General features: G+C 36.9%; 2 protein-coding genes across 5 annotated transcripts; both read right to left on the bottom strand.

Moving 5' to 3' along the window:
- Positions 1–3,710: 3,710 nt before the first annotated feature.
- LOC112197808 (E3 ubiquitin-protein ligase RHA2A) lies at positions 3,711–4,586 on the bottom strand. The gene has a single exon (XM_024338671.2). It carries the CDS (start codon positions 4,460–4,462, stop codon positions 3,956–3,958), a length of 507 nt encoding a protein of 168 aa, XP_024194439.1. The 5' UTR covers positions 4,463–4,586; the 3' UTR covers positions 3,711–3,955.
- Positions 4,587–12,483: 7,897 nt separating this feature from the next.
- On the bottom strand, positions 12,484–16,034 carry LOC112198191 (2-oxoglutarate and iron-dependent oxygenase domain-containing protein CP2). 4 transcript variants are annotated; one of them, XM_024339271.2, is made up of 9 exons: positions 15,595–16,034; positions 15,160–15,201; positions 14,847–15,023; positions 14,619–14,769; positions 14,425–14,511; positions 13,980–14,104; positions 13,587–13,705; positions 12,841–12,952; positions 12,484–12,740 (listed from the first exon to the last, which is right to left on the bottom strand). In XM_024339271.2, the coding sequence occupies exons 1-9, from the start codon at positions 15,871–15,873 to the stop codon at positions 12,717–12,719; spliced, it is 1,116 nt and encodes a 371-aa protein (XP_024195039.1). In that variant the 5' UTR covers positions 15,874–16,034; the 3' UTR covers positions 12,484–12,716. The 4 variants fall into 4 exon arrangements, 3 of the variants coding, with proteins under 3 accessions (XP_024195039.1, XP_024195038.1, XP_024195040.1); XM_024339270.2 differs by having other exon boundaries at positions 15,160–15,207; positions 15,595–16,033; XR_002935888.2 differs by lacking the exon at positions 13,587–13,705 and having other exon boundaries at positions 15,160–15,207; positions 15,595–16,033.
- Between the last annotated feature and the right edge of the window lie 8,569 nt (positions 16,035–24,603).

The raw sequence follows: 24,603 nt of genomic DNA, 5'->3' as shown, positions 1-24,603 counted from the left end.
ACAATGCTTCTTCATTCCTTTATCAATACACTACCGAGATTCGAGTTTAAAAATCAACAGGGTTAAACTATTTTGCCTTTCATGAATACCAAATGCCACATTTAAATCTTGTTGGTACATCTAACTTTATATTGTGAGTATTGAAATTATAGTACTACCCGTCACCTGTAATCAGGAATTTTCTTCTGGCAACAACATGAACAAGCCCCCATACTGTGTGTGCCTAAATTGTCCCGCCTCAATCTCTTTGCAGCAATTCGTCAAACACTAGGTCTACGTTTGAGGCACCTTGGAGGCTGGAAAATTGTGGAAAAGTTGTAGGGATGGTTCACAAGATGTTTTATGGGCCTGGTTTGGGCTTACATTGTATGGGCCTAGCAGCAAATAGTCCCAAAATGGTTTTTGTTGGTGGAAGGAAGCCATCATCGTCATGAGTCGATTCACCTTTAAATTCATTGAGCAGTGATCAGTTGATCACATGATTTGGTTCGGTTTGTTTGTTTTTTTTTTTTTTTTTAAATAATATGAAGAACTTTATTTAATGCATACGATTAAAATTGTACAAAAGCGCATTTAAGTTGAACACATTGGTTCTGGTTCCCAAATTTCTTTTTGGAATGACAATTTTATTGGTGTTTCTCTAAAGAATTTTTTTTGGAGCTTATGAAGGGGTGGTGGAGCAGATGGACCACTGGGATCTCCCTCATCTTCTCCAATTGCATTTTCCTGATCTTTGTGATATTATTACCAGTATTCCAATTGCAATTAATCCACAAGAAGAAGACAAATTAATTTGGTCAGACTCTTCTTTTGGCACACTCACGGCAAGAGAGGCTTTTCATTTTGTAAGGCTTCTTTACCTATGGTGGATTGGGGTCGATTGGTTTGGTGTAAATATGTGGCACCTCATATGTCAATTTTAGTTTGGAAGATATTGAGGGGAAGGGTGCTAATAACTGAAGACTTTTTATAACGACGTGGTGTCTCTTTGTGCTCAGTGTGTCCATTATGTCAACAACAGACGGAGTCCAATGTCTTTCTTCCTTGCCCATATGCAAGGTCTATTTGGTCTTATATGTTGGAAAATTTTGAGTTGGGTCTCATTCCTAATTCATTACATGAGCTATTTACATTGGGTTTAATAGTTGGTCGTAGCCCCCAATTGAGAGAATTATGGGTTGCTTGTTTTTGTGCCTCTCTTTGGTTTATTTGGCAAACAAGGAATAAGGTGAGATATGATGGCATTACTCCAGATATTGCTATGGCTTGCAGGTTAATTAATGGCCACGTTCATGCTTCTAGTCGCATAGCTACTGGACATATGTTTAACAACATACAGGAGCTTTGTATCTTGAAGAGGTTTGGTGCTACTTGTAGGCTACGTTGTGCCCCAAAAATTTACGAAGGTGAATTGGCATCCACCCATTATTGGTTGGTTCAAAGTTAACACGGGTGGTGTTTGGAAGCGAGGGGAGGATCATTTAGGACTTTAGGTTATGGTGGAGTTTTTTGTGATCTTCATGGGGAGGTTGTTTTTCATCATCCCTTGACATTCGTAGTTCCATTGCTGCTGAGGTTATGGCAGTGATCAAGGCAATCGAGCTTGCATGGGTTCGCGATTGGAACCATATTTGGCTTAAGTTGAGTCGTCCCTAATTCTAAATTTTCTCCACTCTCCCCAAATGGTATCTAGGCAATTACAGGTGACATGGAAGAATTGTGTGCATCGCATTTCAATGATGCAATTTCGTTGTTCACTTATAGTTCGTGAAGGAAACCAAGTGGCTGATGCATTGGCCAATTTTGGTACTTCATGTACGGGCTTTACTTAGTTTGATTTATCTCCAAGCTTCGTTAATCAATTTTGTTTAAGAGATAAGTTGTGTCTTCCTAGTTTTTGTTTTAAATGATTTCTTTTGTTTTGGAATGCGGGATGTTGTCTGTCATTCCTTATCAGTAGTACTTTACTTCTAGAAGATGTAGGATGCGTCATCTCTTCCTGCTTGTATTTCCCTTTAATTTTAATAAATATTTTTCCTCGCAAAAAAAATAAAAAATACAAATAAAGTTGAACATTAAACTCAAAGCTATAGTTGGCTAGTCTATGTGCTAGTGAAATCTGCCCTCAAGTTGAACACTAGTTCGCTAGTCTATTTGCTACTTGATTAGGTTGTCAAGCATGTTGAAATTTTGAATAGACACAAGAGGGCTCTACTTGAGGAGGAATTTGATGTCATCGATAAGTGGCTCATTTCAGAAAGATCACTGTCATGTGCATTGATAGCTTAAAGAGCCAATAAACAATCACCCTCAAGAATACCTTGAGTGGTGCCCATAACATGAAGCAACTCCAACCCCTGCCTAATAGGCAACAGCTCGATGTGTAAAGGGAAACAGACAAACAGTTTCCTACTAGAAAAAGCAGCTATAAACTCACCATATGTTCGAGTTCCGGAGAACACCTCCAACTCCTCCATAATTAATAGTAGGAAAATAAGAACTGGCCATCTACATTTAATTTGAGATACTCACCTGGAGGAGGAGTCCAAATCTTAGCAACAGATTTTGCTAACAATCCCCATCGCAGTTCTAATTAGCTTGGAGATATTTTGTTAATCTTATCACATTGTTTGTTACTTACTCAATGTCATGAAGATATTTTGTTAATCTGAGCAGTTAATTAATGGAGCCACTGAACCAGATACAAACCACATTTGATCGAATAAATTGATTGCAAGTATGTCTTTTCTGTCCGATTAGTTTCTAAACAACCCAAACAAGTATTAGGCATAGGCCTATGGACATGCTCCTACATCCACCAATTTAGATTCTATCTTGAAACGAATAGTAGTCAAGTCACGCAGAAGAGGAGTTCAAGTTAGTTATCAATAGTGTTAATGGCAAAATCCAAGCAGCTTGTAAGAATTCTCAATCAGGGACATTATCTCCTCACCTGAAGAAGCTAAAGTTGTTTATTTCAAACATGTTCTCTGAGAGGTTAATTTTGTAGCTGATGCGGTTGCAATTATAGTTCATCCAAAAGATGCTTCAATTTGACACAATTATCTTTCTCCATCAACTGTTAATGCATTTCATAATGATCAATTAGGTATTAGTCGCTCAAGAGGTTCTCACTACATATTTGATGTTGTTTCTTGTGATTCAAAATAAAAAAATCTTACAATGATATAAAAGCTTTACAACTTTTATTTTCTTATTATTATTGTGTCTTTGAATAAATAAATAATTTATTCTTCATAAAAATACATGTTTTAGAAAATATATTTAAAATGTTCTAACTTATTATCAGATTTTTTTTTTTTTTAATATCCCACTTGGCGGTGGCTGTATCATACTTCAAAAGTGATTATTAATAAATTCGGATAATAACGCTGAGTTAGCTCTTGCACCGCTTCCGTAATGATAAAAAAAATCATACTCAAAAGGAGAAACATATGTTTGTAGACGAAATAGTGTCCAGCTAGTTATTATTATTATTATACTTTGCACTTTAGGCTTAACTTTTTTTCCCCTAATGATTCAAAAAAAAAATTCCCCTAACTTTGCTTTAGACAAATTGCATGCAAGTAATTAAATGAACACAGTTAACATTAATATGTTTAGAGACTCCGGTTCCTTGTTATTTATCATCAGAAACCCCGGGAATTTACAACAGTAAAAAAAAAAACCCATGCCAGAGAGTTTTTTCAAAAAAAAAAAAAAAGGGAAAGACATCAAAGACAAAAATTTGGAGGGACCAAATACAAAAGAAGAAAGAAAGTCGAAGGTCAAAAACTGCCAACAACTGTCTGAAATCTCAAAAAAAAAAAAAACAAAAAAAAAAAAGGGAGAAACTACCAGGCACCAGCTAGCCATCGTAATCTCGTGGCTAGTGGCCGGCCTATCATCAACGTAATACATCACGCAGCATCACCATCACCATCACGCGCTAGGTTCAATTGGCGCGGAGAGAGAACCAGTGGAGGAGGTCACCACCGACGCGGCGGCGCGTTTGGGCGACGCGCTCGTCTTGGACGAGCGGGGAGCGGCAGATAGGGCAACTGAAGTTGAGGTGGTCGAGCCAGCCGTCGAAGCAGTGCTTGTGGAAGACGTGGCGGCAGTGGAGCATGCGGACCTGGTCGCCGTCTTTTAAGCTGGACAAGCAGACCACGCAGTCGGGAACGGCGGCGTCGCGGTGGCGGCTGTGGTCGTAGCGGTACGAGAAGAGGCGGTTGAGGTTGAGCTGTTCGGCGAGGACCACGAGGCCGGCGAGCCCCGAGCCGACTGTGGAGGCAAGGAGTCCGTCGTCCGGGGGAGGGCGCTCGAGTCGGGAGAGGCCGAGGGAATGGAGAAAGCTGAAGAGGGAGGAGCGGAGGTGGCCGATGAATGTGGCGATGACGGCCACCAATAAGAGCGGGATGGAGTCTGACGACACGTCGCTCAGCTGCCCCTGTAACCCCATTCTCTTGCGATCTTGTTGTGATTGGTTTTTTGGTGGTGGAGTGTTGAGCTTAGCTTAGCTAGAAGAAGAAGAAGAAGAAGGGAAGGAAGAAGGGGAAGTGGTAGTGAAGGAGGGAGAAGAGAGGTTGAGCTTAATTGGTATATATATATATGTGGGTGTGGTGCTAGTTAGGCAGAGGAGGGGCTGTTAGGTAATTTCAACTACAACGGAGAGGGAAATGGGAATCGGAATCGGAATGGGAATGGGAATGGGGGTATGGGGAAAATAATACGTGGGTGAGAGGAGGGAGGGACAGAGAGGCACACAAGGTTGGGTTGGGGTGTCTATGGAAAGCGTCATCTTTCATTTATTTCGAAATTTTACAAAAATTTGTGCGTCACGATACTCCGTTACTCAAACGGCGCACTAAATTGATAAATGAATAGTGACTCTGACAATTCACGCGGAAATTTCGCTATTTTTAGCGATGATGTTATCAAACAAGATTGTTTTCATTCAGAACTTAAAGAGATAACGCAATTTCTGAATAGAATCGCGTATTTTAACTAATTCCAATACATCGTTTTAATAATCCATTATCATCAAATTTAGGATTTATTGATCCCTAAATCCGGCACGATCTTTTATTAATTATAACCAGTTACAACAGTACTGATAGGATGCTTTATCACCGAGTCTCGATTGTTTGTTCCTTCTTGTGTACATCTTTTCAAAATAAGGTTGCAGGACTTCTCCTTCCAAGTTCCAACTCTAACGTTCAACCATTGCTTCAGAAGAGACGATTGAGCTCCTAGGCAGCGCAGAGGTTGTGAAGCTAGATAAAAGTTACTTAAATCTCGTTCCTCGATTTGATGCAACGGTCAGCACAATGCCACAAATGTAATAATCCGACGTTAACGTTGCCGTTGGTGTTTCAATAATTAGAATCTCAATCAGCTAGACATTTACATACTGGTTTCTCTCCTTTCTTCCTCTCACAACAAATTAGATGTCCACATTTGAATCTCCACAAAATTGTTTAAAGTAAACCCTTTTTGTTTTCAAGTTCTAAGGTAGGCACATTGATTGACATTCTTTTTCAGGAAAGCCTTCGATTCTGCCATTACCCATCTAACTAGAAAAGAGGAATTGCAAGAATTGCAGGCCGTCCTCAACTTTGATTTGCATCCAGCATCCTTATGCAACTCGCAATAGTAGAGCAAATAGCTTTTGAATCTAGCTGATTGCCCAATAAATCTAGAGAAAACAGTTTGATTTGTTCATGTTCTTTCAACCATGTGGTTGATTCGCTGAAGCAAACAGAGACAGAAGGAGAGAGCAGATGAATTGGACGCGAGAGACGGAGAAAACGTCATGGACTTGAACGGCTCGAGATTTTATGAATTTTAGTGACTTCACAACCATGTTTTAGAAAAAAAAAAAAAAAAAGCAACTTCACGAGTTGTGGAGCTGAACAAAGAGGTTAATGGGATTGGAAACCAGAGATCGAAAAAGCTGAAAATATGTGAGTAACAATACTGTAACATGAGGGACGGGTAGGAAGGTAGACATGGTTGGGTCGGGTGTCCATGAAACTCTCGGTTTCATTTATGAAATATTGCGAAATATTATAAATTTTTATGTGTTAAAATATATTAATACGTAAAATTTCATTAATAATACATTACATAATTAACGCACTAAAACAGTAAATGAAGCGCAGCTCTGACAATTCATTCACGTGGAAACTTTACTATTTTTGGCGATGAGATTATTAGAATATTGTTTTTGTTCAAAGCATGAAGAGGTGATGCTGTTTTTGGATAAATTCGCTTTTATAACCAAATTCATCGTTTTATTTTTATTCCTAGATCCAGGATGATCTTATATTAATTATAACAAGTCCAAACACTATTGTGAGGATATTTTTATCTCTAAGTCTCAATTTTTTGTTCCATCTTGTGTACATCTTTTCAAAGTAATTTATAGGTACGAGGACTTCTCCTTCCAACTCTAATGTTCAACCATTTCTTCAAAGAAAGAAAAAAAGTGAGAAGTTTCGGAGCTATGAGGTAATTTTAACAATAACAATGAGGGAATGGGGTAGAGAACAAGTTGAAAATACGTGGGTAAGAGGAGGTAGGGACAGAGAGGCAGTCCTGGTTTGGTTGGGTGTCTATGAAAGCTTCGTCTTTCATTTATTGCAAACATTATAAAACTCTATATATGTGTTACTTTACGTTGAATTACATTTATAATATGTTATAGAATCGACGCACTAAATCAGTAAATAAAACGCAACTCTAACATTTCGCTTCGAAAGCTGGCTATTTTTGGCAATGATGTCATCAAATAAGGCAGAGAGAGGGACCGCAAACAAGATTAGGTTGGTATCTACGAAAGTCATGTGTTTCATTTATTATGAAACATTACAAAACTTTATGTATGTGTTACGAAATCGACGCACTAAATCAACAAATAAAATGCAACTCTGACATTTCGCATGGAAAGTTGGCTATTTTTGGTGAATGATGTCATTAGAGAAGGTAGGAGGGAGGGACAGAGAGGCAGACATGGTTGAGTGTCTATGAAAGCCTCGTGTTTCATTTATTGTGAAACGTTACAAAACTCCATGCATGCGTTACGAGCTTTCATTTATAACATGTTACGAAATCGATTTAGCAGATAAAACGCATGCAACTTTGCCATTTTCACGTGAAAATTGGCTATTTTTGTCGACAGTGTTTATCAAAGAAGATTATTTTTGTTCATGACATGAAGAAATGATGCTATTTTTGGTAGATTCCCCTGTTCCCCAATATTTATCGTTTAGGGTTTCTAGTTTATCACTATGACGTCGAAGTATAAACCCATTCAATGTCTAATTTGAGATGGAATTCATGGTTAGATCGGTAGTAGCTTGGACGTCATCTACTAAACATATCTAGTGAAAGAAGTAAGGGCATGTTTACTTACTTGGAATGGGAGGGAATGATTACGGGGTAAATCTATTCATGCGTTTACTAACACATAAAGGAATTGGAATGATTCCGGGTAAAAGTATTCATGCGTTTACTAACACATGAAGGAATCTGAATGGGTGTAGGTCCCACCTCTTTATAAGGAATCGATTCCTGAATACTCAGGAATTTGATTCCGAATGGGGGAGATGGGTTTAGGAATCAACTCCTCCGAAATCAATACCGATTCTTTTCTTCTCCCATTCCAGTTGTTTCCGATTCATGATTATTTCCATTCCAAGTAAGTAAACGTGTCATAAGTGAATAAACAAGTTCGAGGCATAAGTGAAGAAACAAGTTCGAGGGTTATCTACTACTCTAGTACTCTACTAGTAATCAATGATAATTCATCGATGAATTCTTGCACGCATTCGCTAGACTCGAATGAATAAACAAACAAAGGCAATCGGATATCACATCGAAATGAGAGTTTGCGTATTTCATATTTGGTTAACGTACATTAATTAAAGTAGTTTATATTATGCAAGACTATCACCATCTGGCTTTGTTAAGGTTGGAGAATAAATTAAAATTTCAAAGAATATTGTCATATATATTAAAGTTTACAAATGCATGCATTTGTGGTTTTTCAATCTAGCTTCCAACCTAATTTCAAAACTTTAAGAGGAGTGAAATTCACACTCCATATTTTACAATTCACACTCCATATTTCATTTTTTAAATCTTAAATTTTGTCATTTTGTAGTGAGTATTGTAGACATATGATGTTATGATACTAAAAAAGTAAATATAGTGTGGACTGTAAAATGGAGTGTGAATTTCACTCTTCGACACTTATTAGAAGAATACAAGGATCAAAAACCAATCTAGCTTAAATTTTGATTGGGTGAAAGTTAGAAATGGTCCCTGTGATTTGGGGTGATACTCAGTATTAACTTTATGATTTTAAAATGTTTAATTTTACCTTTGTGATTTGCGAAATTGATCAAAGTTAGTCCAAACGCTAATTTTGACAAAAATTTTGTCATGTGCAAGTCATGTGTAAGGATAATCATGTCTAAGTCCTTGCTTGAACGTTTTGCCGTCCATCCTTCACCAGTCCAATCCCAATTCATATGATAGACTTTCTTTGAACTTTCTAAATTTCAAATTAGTACCAAGAATACTCATCTATCTTAGTCTCAACATAGTGCCTATCACAATAATAGAGCACAGTTCCGTGAAGAAATCCTAATTCCGCTTGACACACGATAAATACTAACACATACTTACACACATCATATATATAGTGAACAAATAAAATTGACGACATAACTATCGTTGATATCTACATCATTTCCATCTTCATCTTTTTCAATGTAACTAGAAAAATGGCCCATGCTTTGCCACGGGTTTTGTTCTTGTAAAGAAATTAGAAGGATCAAATAAAGGGAGATCATGACTGTGTGCATATCAAACAAAGTCCATATCAATTCAAAGCTCAGACACCGAATAACAAAACTATCAAAAGATAGCAGCTTGTAATTAAGAAACAATTGAAGGGCAAAAATGCATTTTCATATATATACCAGCCGCGTAACTGTGGTGGAAGACCAGAGATAAAATCGTCAGTTTACTGTTACATAAACAGTTGTGAATAGTAAACTTATCTTTCATATATAGTATAATTATTAATTTATTATTTTCAATGTCCTTTGCAAACCACTTGGCAAGCATGATTTTGAAAATTAAGCTGTTGTGATTGTAAGGCATGCTGCATTATGGGTGGTATTTGGTGATGAAAGTTGTCAGAAGAAATTCCAACATGTGGTTTAGTTAATGAACCAAGATAGACGACTAATAACAACATTTGGGCGGTGGGATTAGACAATAATCAAAGACATGGAGGGAGATTTTCCAAGATCTTTGCTCACTAAATAATCAATATCCGAAATCCAGACCACATAATTAATTAGGATTACCATCTGAGAGACCCCAGAAGAACTAATATATCAATTAGTAAGAGGTGATTATCTGTTGTGCCAGTGGTCTATCCACCGCCCCCGCTTCTATGCATTGCTACATGTATTCCTAAGTTTGGAAGTCTGATTACTGCTGGCCTTTGATGGGACCTTGGTAGGAGAATAGTCTTCTTTCCAGCCAAATATTTTTCGTCCAAAAAAATTAAATTAGCAAGAAATGATTATATAAATACAATACTGTTAAGAGAGATGCATGATGCAATCTCCACCGTCCCCAAATACAACTTAACACGAGTTGTTCTCCTAGGCTTCTCTTTGTTGTTGATTAAGCGAACGCGATACTGATAATGGTTGCCAATAATCGTTTCGATGATGTCTTGGTCTAATGGTATTTCTCATTCTCAAACAAATAGGAAATTTGCAATTTGCTATTTTCATTTTGGCTTTTTCCCCTCTTTTGATTTCTAATGTGGAATGTGGTCTCAACTCTCACACCTTTACCCATTTTCTTGTCCTGTCCACTTCTTGCTAGGTTAGCTAGATCTATAGAAGTATATAGGACCACACTAACATAGATAGAGAGAGATCGTTTTAAACAAGATACGAAACACACAAAGAAATAGAACAAAGAAATTTGGTTTACAGCATGAACTCACGCTCATAGCCGCCTAAAAAAATTTAGGGTTTAATGTGAATTTACGGCAAACAAAGTTTTACTATTAGATTGAAGTCATTGAACAAATTTTTTTTTTTCAACACCACCCCTCCCCACTCTTGTTGCTCGAACACACTAAAATAAAGTCATTATCTTACCATCCCACCAAACACACGCACCCTTCTAGAAAATTGAACTATTTTAATTAACTGATATAAAAGTATTTTTAAATATACCTAAAATAAAGATAATGCAGTACATTAGAGAATTGTATTTCAATCAAAAGCTTTTCCTTCTGTAATTAAGAACCAATATCGAAATATGAAAATGAGAAATATTCATAATGGATTTTTTTAATCAATTTTATTATTTTAATTTTGAAAAACAATGAAAGAAAATTATGTCGTGATTGTTGAGTTCTGTTAGTTTGCAAATGTTCATAGATCACTATTTAAGGGTGAAAAAAAATAGTCAAAAAATAAAAACTTGCGATTTCGACCAAAAGTTGTTACCATACTCCACAATTTTGGGTACAAATCATGGTCGTAGAGATTTTTCTTTTATGCCCCTGAATATTTTTGCCGAGAATATAGTCGTTGGCATGGCAGGTCCATCATTACATATAAACTTAAGGCTGGTCATATTAATGAGGACCTTTAAAATGAGGACTTGATGAAAACTTTCTAATCAATGGTTGTGAGATCTACTTTTCAATTACATTTCAGCAAATCAACAATCAGATGTTTAGGTATGTATGAGTAGGTCACTTTTGAAAATTTTATTCTAAATTATTAATCATTAAGATACCAAAATAGATCAAATCAATGGATAAACCAAATTTGTCAAACCTGTACCTTTCATGTTCCTAAATGATAAATCACGATTATAAATGTCTTGACGGTTTTCAATCTAATTAAAATTTTACAAAAATGATATACTCATTATTATCTAAACATCTAACCGTTGATTTATGAAATTTGATCGAAAAAGATAGATTTATTATTTTAATAGTCCTCGTTGGAAGCTCATCCATATTTCTGATACCGATAGTGTTTCCATCTTAATCATTTGACAAAATCTTAAAGTTCTTAGTAATTATATATATGGTCTGACAAAATCTCAAAGTTATTAGTAGTAACTCATTTTTGACAGGCCATTCAAAAGGCAGGTTTATTGTGTATTTTATGCATCTTTCTACTTTTAGTGGATCGAGACCCTAATTTAAAATATTTATATATTGAGCCACTCATTTACTATTACAGATTGTTGAATCACTTTATCGACATAGGATTTTTCTTTTTTCACGTCCTTAGTACCTAACAACACACCTCCAACGCCACCGAATGCTTGACTCCCTCGAGTTGCGTTTGGTCCACATAATGCTTGGAGCTGCCCGGTCTGATTTCTAATTGACACATATCCAAACAGAAGAGTACCAATCATGCATTATACAATTAAATTGGTCTAATGACTTAGAAGGATCGAGATAGGATTTGATTGATGATAGAGAGATTGATGACAATGATGGGTAGGAGACCTACAAGCAATGAATTATACATCACTGAATTTAAGTAAACTAATCATGGTCAGTTCAAGAAAGCCTTGGGAAAGATATTATAATCTCATAGGCCTCAAATGAATAGACCACAAGAAAATTTAAGATGCATTTTGGGTCTTGCAGAACCCAGAAGATTCCTAAATAGATTAGGTAGGTACGAAAACTTGTAGAATCATATGCTGCACTCAACAGGCCACCGAGGCAGAAAAAATCATTAAACAAAAACAGAGAGACATGAATATCACTTGTTTACTGAACTAGGAAAATCATATTGTCATTAAACCCATGTTTAAACACCACATGCCTATAAGAATAAAACAAGAATAGGGTTTTCAGCACAGTTGGAGCATTTCACATGCGCCGAAGGGGTTTATCTTGGACCTAGGAAGCCTTTGAGTTCCCCTTGACCAAGTCAAAAAAACAAAAAAATAGGGTTTTCAGTTTTCAACTCCAGAACTACCAAGTCAAAAAGACAAGTAATCTGAAAGTTTAGTGTTAGCTTCACCCAACAAAGTGCATGGATTTGAACAGATTTCTTTCTTTTTACCCTTTTACCATTGATAATATAGATATGGTGTTTGGCCCCTGCCATTATAATGCACAGGTTCATACTGACCGAAAACAAATTGACAGGTTCATTGTCATAAAAAAAATAAAAATTTGACAGGTTCATGCACTCATAAATCTCTGGAATATGGCCTTGGGGCAACATACCCCCTTTGTTTGGCTTGCTTTCTACAACATTAACACCGTAAGATAAATCACAATCTTGGAGGGATCTGAGTAGACTGGGAAAGTTATGTTTGACTGGATCATTGTATGGCCGGTTGGTCATGGTAGTTGGCACACACTGAACAGAGAAAACTCCATCAATTTAAAGCAGTGTATGCAACTTCAAAAAGAGTAGCACAATCACTTGATGAGGCTGTGTATGTACAAGTAACAACTACCTTGCAAAAGCATTCAATGCACAGTTCAATACTAAGAAATAGCCTAGCTATATTTATTACTGAAATTAAAATTGACAGGATTAATGAAAATTCTTCTATATGTTGAGATAACGATGAGATTTTGTCAATTTACAACTTCACAAGCAAAAGTTGCATGTCGAACAGCTCTATTATCCATCTTTGTTAAGTAATTCCTGAAAAGAATCAGATGCCACACGAGATTAATGTATGCCAAACATTAGACGTGCTGATTTCTATTTCCTAGTCTCTTCTTCATATCAAACTTTTCAATACCAGTTTGGTGGCAGCAACTGATTGACGTTGTCTTTCTTTCTTCTCACGATGGCAGTCTCCGCACCAGTTAGAACAATCTTTCTGATATTTTCTCAGCTCTCTGAAGACCGAACTACAAGAAGATTGTCGAAGCAAATTGATCAACATGAAATACAGCACTAATTAATCAAAATAATCCTTGCAGTAAAACCCCAAGTATTGACATCGAAAGCTTCCAAGCTTATAAATAATGGTACCACAATGAACTAAGAATCTACTACTTTTCCATTGGCTGCTCTTAATTACATCATAATGCAAGTGTAAATTCCCAATGCCCAAACCAGAACAACATCCAAAAGTTATTTAGCCTAAGACTACTTTGTTAATTTTGTAGATAAAATTTTCCTTTTTAAAGACATCCTACATTTTCCACACCATTGAGTGGGTTGTGGATTAATCACAATCAGTTGAAAAATCAATTGTAATAATATGCTTAGGGAAAACCATCCATGAATTAGGAAACCCCTAGAATTCCGATCTTTCACCCACTTACTCTTCCAAAACATTGAGTTCCTAATACTTTAATGAATACATTAGCCATATATTTCAAATCATAAAGAAACTGATAAGTTGAATTAACTGGAATTTTTTTTGACATAGAGCAGGTACTTGATGTGCTGAACCTTAGGAAGGGTGTGATCCTTGAAATATTTGAGTTAGGTTTCTAGAATTCTTTTAAGGGGACAAAAGGTGAATGAGAAAGGTACCTTCTGCACCATAGTAGTAAGTTGACTCGACGCCCAGATATTGTAGCTCTAGCACCATGTCGGTGGCGACCACGATGAAGAACCGCATATCCGGGAACATGAGGATAATCAAAGACTTCCTATATTATACAGTTACAATATCCAAAGAAACAAAAAGCTTCCTATTAATAAATGAACAGATGAATTAAAATTAAATATGCCACTCTATATCAGAAAGAACATTCATAATGCAAATCCATATTCTGTCGTTTAAATTTTCAATTTGCACACTCTATTGTGAATTATAACAATATCTGATATGATAGTCTGAAGCACTTGTACTTCTAAAAAGTTCATAAAAGTGGCCTCATATCAATACTGTACTGAAAAACCTGATCTTAAAGATTAGCATACCTCTGAGAGTGTCTCTGAATTAACATGCTTATCACATCGAACACCTCGAAAATACAACTCCCCACCAGTAAATTGCTTACCCAAGCAAACATTCAAGGTGACTTCTGCGTCATCCACATGAAAACCTACAATACAAAGCTACTGTGGGTCCATAAACGCTTAAGAACAGAGAGGAAAGGAAAGAGTACACGTACATAATGTAAAAGTCGAATAAGGAAAAATTGTATCAGCTAAACAATGAAACAAAATTGCTATGTGAAAAATGATTTTGTTCTTTGGTCTAAAGTACGTGAAAAAATTACAATCAGTAGAAATAAGCAATTGTGCATTAATCTATTTAAATTCAAAGCCTCAGCATTACTCTACACTGAAACTCCGTAGAGTAAGAAGAAAAGAACAGGAAGTCACTGAAATCAAAAATCTCAAATGGGTAAATAGCACCTACCAAGCTCTACGTCCCTATCGATTCCATATTCAACTACAAAACCATGATGAGAATCCAACGTGGCTCCACCAACTTCTGGAAAGAGAACTACATAACATTTCCACCCAAGAAAAAAGAGTAGATCATTAGTTCAGAACTTTTATGTAATACTTCCAGGTTTACTTATAATTTCATAACAAAATTCAAGACAATACCTCTAGATATAGGGCGTATAAACTCCTCCATCAACTTGTCAAGCATAGTTTCAAAGCCAAAGTCATCAAGAACAGCACCATATTTGTTCATTGTGTTTGGCCGCATGATTCTGAATCTTGTCTCATGGACCCACCTTTCAAAATTCTCAACCTAAGCAATCAGAATCAAGTAAGAAGACAGGAAAACTAATATACAGGAAATACAAACTCTTAAACCCAAAATGATACCTCTGATACTAACAATTCGCAGAACTGCGGCTGAAGCATTTCAAATGTGAAGACTCCTGGAGAGGGTTCTGCCATTATACTTCTAAAACTATCCTCTGTACCCTCATTGACGGCATTGAGAAATGAGGGGACAAAGAACTGTTCAGCTTGCATAGTGTATAACTGCTCGTGGAGAGACTACAAAGAGGGAGGAACAATAAGAAAGGAAACATATGCATATGGAAGCCAATGCAGGCAATTGTTGCTTACATGGAGTATATACAAACTCTCAAGTCCTAAATTGCAGAAATCAAGCATCTTCAATTAAACGAACCTGATAGTTTGATGTGATCCTCTCTCTGTATTCTCTATGCCGCTGAATCTATTCATTCAGAGAGAAAACAACCATCAGCCTTTGAGGAACAAAATGATGCTACATTGACTATATTAGCCGCAGAACATTGCTCATTCTTTTCCAAAGGAAGCACAATTACTAATCAAACCTCCCTCGGCTACACACACAGACAGATTCCACATCAAACGCCAAATCTTACACACAAATATGAACGTTCATGCATTCACAGAGTCCTGAATCCAATGCCTATCACAATCTACTGCGATTGCAGCAGAGCCAGCTCATTTCACACACTCAATTTCAAGAAATCAAAAACGATACAACACAGAATTCCCAAAACATCCGCATTCAAGCCAGATCATCTTTGCATTTCCAAAACAGAGAAAGAGGGAGGAGAGAATCGTAATTTCTTACACGAGTGCGTTCGCCCTCGGTAGAATACCGGAGAAGAATCTCCCTCATGTACCGGAGCTTGAGCTCACGAGGCACATTGAGCATGTTCGCCGGCAAGTAATGCTCGAGCGAGCTGAACAGCAGAGGACTGAATTCCAATTGCTGCAGGTCCTGGTAGCTATCCGACTTGTGCTCCTTCTCCGGCTTCAGTCTCAGCCTCATCATCGAAGCGACGCCGTTCCCGTTGGCCGTGCTCGGCGTTTGCGGCGGTGGCTTACTTCGGTCCTGTGAGCCGTCCATTGGGATAGGAGGAGAGGTATTGTGGATTTTGGAAGAGATGAAGAATGTGCCAATTTGGTGGAATTGGAGGTTTGGAGAAAGGAGGGTGAGGAAGAAGAAGTTTGAGTCGCAGGTTAGGGTTAGGGTTAGGGTTTGGGATTTCTGGTTAACTTAACAGTGGGACGTGTGAGCTAGATCAGGGGAAGGTGTTTGGTAGGGCCGCTGACGTGGGTGATTGTGATTAGATGTGGGGACGTTCTGACGTGGAGCGTTGAAACCTCATCCAAAAGTAAAAGGGAGTGTTTGGTACTTTGGTATCGGAAATGAGGTGTTTGAACTTCAATCCGAGAAGTTTTGGAAATGGTGTAATCGTCATTCTAATTCTAATCTCAAAATATTGAATCTCGACATTTCCAAATTTGACATTTTCTAGTTATGTCGCTTTGGAGGGTTTTTTTAGGAAAATTGAATTTCAATCCGAAAAGTTTTGGAAATGAAGTAATCGTTATTCCAATTCTAATTTCAAAATATTCAAAATTTTGAGATGTTATTCCAAATTTCACATTTTCGATTTGGAGAATTTTCAGAAAATCGAATTTCATATCCGAAAAATTTTGGAAATGGAGTACCTGTCATTCCATTCTAATTTCAAAATATTGAAATTTCGAGATTTTATTCCAAATTTGACATTTTTGAGTTATGCCATGTTAAAGAGTTTTCCAGAAAATCGAATTTCCCTCTTAAAAGTTTTAGAAATGGAGTAATCGTCATTTCAATTCTAATTTCAAAATATTGAAATTTGGAGATGCTATACCAAATGTAACATTTTTGATTGAACAATTATTAGGTTTCACCCCTAGGATGAATGAGCATATTCACCCCTATTATCGATTAACATACTTTTATTTAATAAATTTATAATCCAACAGTCCATATCTTAAATTAGTCTTTAAAGATAATTTCTGTAAAAAATCAATCGAATCAAAAATCGTTTAATTATCTAATTGAATCAAACAAATGGATGGTTCTAACAATACTTACTACTATTATGATGAACCGTCCATGTATTTCATAGAAATGAATAACTGAAAGGTGTTCAATTTGATTGATTTTTTACAAAACTAATATTTGTATTACGTTATACAACATGAATGGTTGGATTAGAAAATTATAAAGTTATTATGCGTTAATCAACAATGAGGGTGAATATGCTCATTCACCCTAGGGGTGAACCTAAGAATTGTTCTTTTCGATTTATGTCGCTTTGGAGATCCTTTCTAAAATTCGAATTTCAATCCGAAAAGTTTTGGAAATGAAGTAATTATCATTCTAATTATAATTTCAAAATATCAAAATTTGAGATGTTTTTCCAAATTTGACATTTTCGAATTATGTGGCGTTGGATAATTTTTCAGAAAAATGATACGAAATTCTCGTAGTTTATATTCTCAAAAAGAAGAAAAGACACACCTAACTTCTCAGAAACAATGTACTAGTTAATCTAGTGGAGAGAATTGTAACTATTTTTATTCATTTAAATGTTAAGGGCTAAATACTAATTACTATCCTATGGTTTGGTTCCAAAATCAATTCAGTTCTTCGACTTTGAATTTCATCAAAAACACCCTCATACTATCATTTTTCCTCCAATAGGTCAATCCATTATGATTATGTCAAATTCAGCCGTTAAGCTGCTGATATGGCATTCCAACACAGCTCTGGTAGGGCCCACATGAAAGAAAAAAAATCTCCAAATTAACCTAGCTCTTTCTAACCCAGAATTCATCCAAGATTTCATCAAAAATCTCTATTACATGACCTTTCCCCTTAAACACAGTCCCATCTCAAATTTTTTTTGAAAAATCCATAAGATTGATATTGCAAATACCCAGATAGGCAGATATGAACATTCAAACTGAGATAAATCTGTAATCGAATACCCAGCTACAATTATCACCGTCGGTCATCTCCGTACCCAGACCTGCTTCAACCTATGAAGCATGGATACAGCAAAAAACTGACTATGGTGTATCGTATCCGTATCGGATACGGGTACGGATACGATATTCACTGGGTGCGTATCTAAGACCCTGAAAACGTATCCTTGACTATGTAGCATCAGTTGACTTTGTTGATACGTTTTGGATACGGTTTGACATGATTTTGGATACGTTTTGGGGTATTTTGGACAATTTTTTATCAATAATAACCTAAAACACACCGAGCCGCACAACTCCTCTTCGATCAGTTCTCTCTTCGCGTCTCTGACTCTCTGTTCGCGAGTTCGCAGCTAGTGGGTATGTTCAGATTGAAAGCTTGAAGCTTTAATCTCTGTGGGTTAAGGTTTAGGCGTGAATCTCTGTGGGTTGAAGCTTTAATCTCTGTGGGTTGAGGTTTAGGCGTGAATCTCTGTGGGTTGAAGCTTTAATCTCCGTGGGTTGAAGGCGTGAATGTTGAAGGTCGAGTTCTCTGACTTCTATCTTCGCATCTCTGTTCGTTGCTTCTTCGCGGCTTCGTCATAGAACAAACGATGAGGATGGGTATGTTCTGAATTGAAAGCTTGAAGGTTGAAGCTCTGTGGGAGTGTGGGTTGAAGGGTTGAAGAGTTGAAGGTTGTTCTGTGGGCTATTCTGTGGACTTATGTTTTGTATGATTGTTTGAATATATATTATGTCTTTCAATTGCTTGTTTCATTGCAATTCATATGCAATATTCATCAAATACATTTATTAACACTGTATATATATATATATATATTACATATTATTTTATAAATGTGTCTAAAACGTATCGTACCCTGTTTTTTTTTGAAAAAAAACGTATCCACGTATTGTATCGTATCGCACCCCGTACCCGTGTCAGTGCATCATAGGCTTCAACTACACATCCACAAAAGTAAGCTATGAGAACATTTGACAGTAACCTGGTCACTCTTCAACCTGAATAATTGCATTCTCGAAATAGATCAATGCATTTCTCAGGCTGCCCAACTCGTAATCATCAAGTTCTATGACACCCATATTGATCTATTTCGTGAAATGCATTGAACTCCATAAATGTCACCACACTTGGAATATATATCGATCAAGACAAACCAAAGAAAAACATTGATTCTCTTCGACATTACCAACAAACTCTGCCATGAAATTTATTCCCATCCTAAAATCCATGAACTTGGGGCACACTTGTAACAAACTAACTAATGAAGTCTGAAGAGTGAAGGCACAAACCCTTCTTCCATTTTCAATATTCAAAAGAAGAAAGCTATAGATTCATAAGCCTCAGAAAGCTAGTAATTTATCATCAAATTGGATATCAGTCGGTGATTCCAACTAAAGAAACAATTAGCATAATTAAGCTTCAATCAAACAACATCCAGATTTTAAAAGCAAACAAACACAGAAATTATATCATTACTTCTTACCGCAGACCTCCACACTAGAAACCCAGATCAATCGCAGCCGAGCAAATTCTAGTCCAGTTATCTCTTCAAATTCTATCGCCGGTCATCTCTACAAGTCTAGTCCGGTCATCAATTCTATTCCTTCATGCAATCGACCGTCGGACATCACTCCTTTGACCTAGCACCTCACTATGGGCCATGCTCGCTGCAATTGAATCATACTTTAATGTCCTTGGGTTTCTTTTTCGACTTCTCGGGTTGTGGCTGTAATCTGGGTTATAAGAGAGCTAGAGTGAACTTTGAAATTTTTCCTACCATATGGGCCCATCGGAGCTGAGTTACAATGCTACATCAGCACCTTAACAGCTGAATTTGACAGAATCACGATGGATAGACCTATTGGACAAAAAATGATAGTGTGGGGGTGTTTTTGATGAAATTAAAAAATTGAGGGACTGAATTGATTTTGGACTCAAACCACAAGGTATTGACCCGTATTTTAGCCCAAATGTTAATCTACTAGAATATAAGATACAAGAAATTAAGAGAAGTTTGTGAACATGAACTGAATATTACTATTAATGTAACACATCAACCCTATCTAACCGTTTACCACTTGTTCCCTATAAAAACCTTCTTTCTACTTCTAACCTAGAATTCCTACTAGCATTTCTAGAAGACAACCACCTACATTCTGCTACTACCTGCAGGCACATGATTCTTAGAGCTCCGCCATGGAATTTCATGTGCTAAAATTGCATTCATCTGCTGTGGTGCTGATCGTGGGATCAATTATTGGTTATTGGTAACGAAAAATTTCGAAGAGGATTTTGACTCACCAATGAATGCGAATTGGAGTAGGAGGTGACTAAGCTTGATCGAGAAGCTTCCTTGGAGAGCGACTTGGAGCTTGACTGTCGGCTTCAAGAGGGGGGAGGGTACTTTCATAAAATTCTCTGATGCCTAAGTCAGTAACTGTGTAAACGATGTGTGATAGAAAGAGTTGGAATGAGATGTCTTACTTGGTTGATGTGCCCCCTATTTATAGGTGTGGGAAGGCTTGGGTCATAAGTCGCGATTATTATCGCCTTTATATATGTACTTATTATTGACCTTTATGATGGTCATCATTGTCGTGCTTTATGATCGTAATGATTATTGTGCTTATTGCTGCAATCATTGCGACGTTTTATGGTTGTCATCATTGCTGTATTTACGACTGTAATTATCCCTACATTCATGGTCGTAATTATTTCCGTATCCATGGAGGGGTTAATTGTCTTGATTGTGGGTCAAATTTGTTGAACTGCACTCAAGGCTGTTGGGCAAATTGTTGATGAGTGCTAACTTGACTCTGTGGCTGTGCTAGGCTGCTGGCAGTAGTTGAATGTTAGATCAAAGGTATCATATCCGGCTGCTGGTGCTGCCCAATATGTTGTTGCAGTTGCTGCATAATGTGGATTGGAGTCACACCTGCATTTCCTCGGAAATGAGCTGCCCTCAACTTCCTCAAAACTGTATCCAAGTCATTAGAATCTAAGAAAATCCCTGATATTTGACTGCTAAAGTTATTCGACTTGCTCACACTTCTTACTGGGGGTACTTGTCCTCCCAATGCCATTGGGGAACTGGAGAACTTCATACCTACATGATTACCACACAAACAAAGACAACCCTTGTTTCCATGCCATTAGAGTTCACCATCCTGTTGAATCATACCAAGACGACCTTTAGTCACAGTGAATCCTCCAACATATATGCTCCTCTGATTAAGTTGATATTGCTCTATTTGCCTTTGCATTGTCTGATATTGTAATTGGCCACGTTCATTCAAAATCTGCTGCTATGATTTCAAATTTACTTGAGCATACGTTTTTAAGGTGTTGTTTCGATATCAATTGGGAGTATTGACATTGAGCTTATACAACTGACTATGTTGGACCAATTATGAGGGATTTGCCTCCAGAGAAAATGTTATGTGTTAGTTGTTGCAAGGAGTTATTAGTGGACTTGGTGCTGTACATGGAACTGGATTTGAGAGGTGATTACCCTCGAGTCAGAATTGAGGAAGTTAGCTCGTTCCCTCGAGCTGATGGAGTGGCAACATTAGCTAAATTACACCATTGACTTTTTTTTTTTTTAAATGTCGAGTCCAACTTTATAAGAGCAAGTTCGCCGGTTAGGTATCTGGGTGAGTGGATTTAGAGAAGTGTTATATACACACCCCAAATTTCTTAATACACCACCCTTTTTAACTTTTTTTTTTGGACAAATCTTATTCCAACAATATCTTTACACAAACTTTTAAAAACATTCTCAAAAAAAAAAAACTTTAAAAAAAAATTAGAAAATAGAAACAATAGATTGAGAGATTGACGACAACATTAAGTTTGGACAAAGAGAGACCGAGAGCAAGAATATACTACATATCTATGATCATCCAATGGAAAATTCAGGAATTTTCACATATCATGAAAAAATTTATGAACATAACATCCATTCAAGAACACGAACTACCTTTGACATTCAAGAAATCCCAGCTAAGAACATGAACATCCAAGGAAAAATTCAGAAATATTTTCAAGAAGCAGTAAACTTGCTAAAAAAAAAAACAAGAACTCCAGAATTTCACATTTATTGTTCTTCGATGGTAATGCGTACCAATAGCCTAGAATTTAATACAAAGTATGAAAAAGAAAAAGGTAAATCAAAGAGAAGTAGCATTTTGCTACTGTTTTTCTCTAGCTAGAAAAAAAAATTGGAGTTCTGGAAAGATATTGAACAGATAGATTGGAGAAGGAAGATATGGTACCATGGTAGTACGATGAAAAACGCAAGAACTTGCTAAAATTAATGAATAAATAGATGCTTTAGTCTCCACGACATGGCTGTCACGACCTGTGTAGATTTTTTTTTCAATTAGAATGAGAAGGGCCATAAGAGCAAGTTTAGGTAAAAAATTGGCAAAAAAACTTTAGAGGATGTGTATTGAGAAATTTAGGGTGTGTATATATAATTCCTCTTAGGTTTATGGGTCAGAACACTGTTCATTATTTTTTAATGTTTGTTTTCACTTGTTGAATTAGATATATGGGCAGGACACTATTCATTTAATATTTTATTAACTTTATTTATTGTAAATGAGAACGATATGATATCAGAAATAGTAATAATTTGAAATTAGGAAAGTTTCATTTGCAACTTTTATCGCTTCTTTTTGTTTAATGATGTAGATTCTATCAATACTATGGCTTAATCACTTTTTGTAATGCAGCGTCCAACCCAATCGTGAATCACACGGCCAATGGTACTTTGTGTAGTCCCCCATTTTAGTTCATTTTCATTTTAAAACTTTTAATTCTTGTATCTGGTCTTCTTTCACAATCAAAGCCTCATATGAAAGTTGTAACCAAAAAAAAAAAAATTATATAGTAGCACATGACCAAAGATGTAAACACATAAAACTCATTTTCAAAAAAATTTATACAAATAAGGACATGAGCCCAGGCCCAAAAGCCAAATGATATAAGTCTGACTCCCAATTCTAATGGAAAATTACCAAAATACTCAGTTTGATGAAATATTTACGTGTATGCCACTGACCAAATACTAACACCCAAAACAGATAAGCATCGAGATAGCTTGACGCCTCGACCCATTCTCCAGTCCTGCCTCGGCTGCGACCTCTACAGATCAGGGACCCAATCGATCTACCTGGCAGAGATCGAACCATCTGTTCGGCGGTGTGATCCATGTCCTTAATTTCTCGACCCGACGTTGGACGGCGACCATTCGAAGCTCGAAAGCTCTGAGCATCTCGGTGGGTTCTTTGCAAATTCCTGCGGTGATGTGGAGGAGGACCACCAATGTTCGAATGGTATCGGTGTCTCGATCACGTGTACGGTTCAGGTTTTCACAAAGAAGCTCAGATGAAGTCGAATCGAAGCCGGAAGTCTCAAGCTTTTGGGAGAGCTTTCTGGGAATTTTCCGATGAATTCGGGTAGAGACTGAGCCATGCATGGTATGAAACTTAATCTCCTCTCTGAGCTCTACATGCTAATTGACTTGATGCACATTTACGCAAGCGCACGTATCATTGTCAAGATAGAGAAATATTATGCCCAAAGTTTATCGTACCACGGGGATTAGTGGCTAACCCACAATCCTTGGGTAATCGGAAATAAAGACACTTAGCAAACAAAGAAAAAGAAAAAAAAAAAAATAAATAAAAATGCTACTCTAAGGCACCAAGCCCTAGCAATGCTCGGTTTTGATTCTCACCAAAGCCTAATCACAACTAAGAGCCTAGTGATGATTATCTACAATGAGTCGAAATTCAATATTTTGAGAGATGATTTTAGATTAACAAAATGTAATGAAATGTAAAGCAATTAATAAAATGAAAATAAATTAATAAAAGTGTAACCAAATAAATGGGAAGGTCGGGTGTTAGGGAGGATCCTTCACCAAATCTCATGTGTCGGAAGCTAATCTAATGTAGATGCATATTTCCTATTTTGGCGGTAGTCGTATCCAAGGCGGTTCAAGGCTCAAGGACCGAAATTCCCTTTCATGGTATTCCTACTCCGGTTCAAAGACCGTAGGGACTCACTTGGCATGAATTAGAGCCGGTTCAAGGGTCACTAATTCACATCAAGAGGCGTAGAGATCGAGGAATTAGGCTACTAAGCGATCCGCCCGCGCAATCACGCAACGGGTGTAAATCACCATGCTTATAACCCCTCGAATACGAAATTGAAGGTTTCTAGCTTAGGAATTAGAGGGAGTCAAGCCCCTAACTCCATCCTAGACATGCTCAAAATACACACCCTAGAGTTGACTAGGCTCCTAGACATGCATTTTAACCCAACAAAAAATAGATATAAGCATCCATCATATGAAAATTGCATCATTACATTAAATTAAACATCTTTTACACAAAATTTGGGTTAGGGACACAACCCTAAAACCCAACAAGAAAATTACTCACAACCCATAATTATAGAAATCAAAAATGCAAAATTCAAAGAGAAAAGAAAAGAGAAGTGTAGGAGAAAACAATGATAGCCACAATTAGCTAGAAAGCCAACATGACTACTCTTGAATTATAACTCCTACAATTACCCAAATCTTGAATCTTGTAGAGATTGAGCCCTTGAAGCTTGTGTGAGAAATTCCTTGAAATTCCTAAATTAAAACTAAAGAAAAGAGGAAAAATGAAAGAGAAGGAGAGGAGAAGAGAGAGCAGCCCAAAAGGGCTGCCTCTGTTTGGTATGTGCGGCAGAATGCTAGGGTTGAGGTCTGCGAAGTGTAGGTAAGAGGAAAGGATTAAATAGAAAGCCGCTGCC

The sequence above is a fragment of the Rosa chinensis genome, chromosome 4 (assembly GCF_002994745.2).
Source record: "Rosa chinensis cultivar Old Blush chromosome 4, RchiOBHm-V2, whole genome shotgun sequence".
Taxonomy (NCBI): domain Eukaryota; kingdom Viridiplantae; phylum Streptophyta; class Magnoliopsida; order Rosales; family Rosaceae; genus Rosa; species Rosa chinensis.
The sequence above is the reverse complement of the archived record's forward strand: the minus strand, read 5'-3'. Positions and strand labels throughout refer to the sequence as shown.

Bases quoted from the DNA above. Each gene is read 5' to 3' on its own strand.
- LOC112198191 (XM_024339270.2), bottom strand. From the start codon at position 15,873: ATGGACGGCTCACAGGACCGAAGTAAGCCACCGCCGCAAACGCCGAGC. The intron at 14,105-14,424 runs GTAGGTGCTATT...TTTGTATTGTAG, and splicing joins CGATAGGGACGTAGAGCTTG to GTTTTCATGTGGATGACGCA. The intron at 13,706-13,979 runs GTATGCTAATCT...TGTATAATATAG, and splicing joins ATTCAGAGACACTCTCAGAG to GAAGTCTTTGATTATCCTCA.
- LOC112197808 (XM_024338671.2), bottom strand. From the start codon at position 4,462: ATGGGGTTACAGGGGCAGCTGAGCGACGTGTCGTCAGACTCCATCCCG.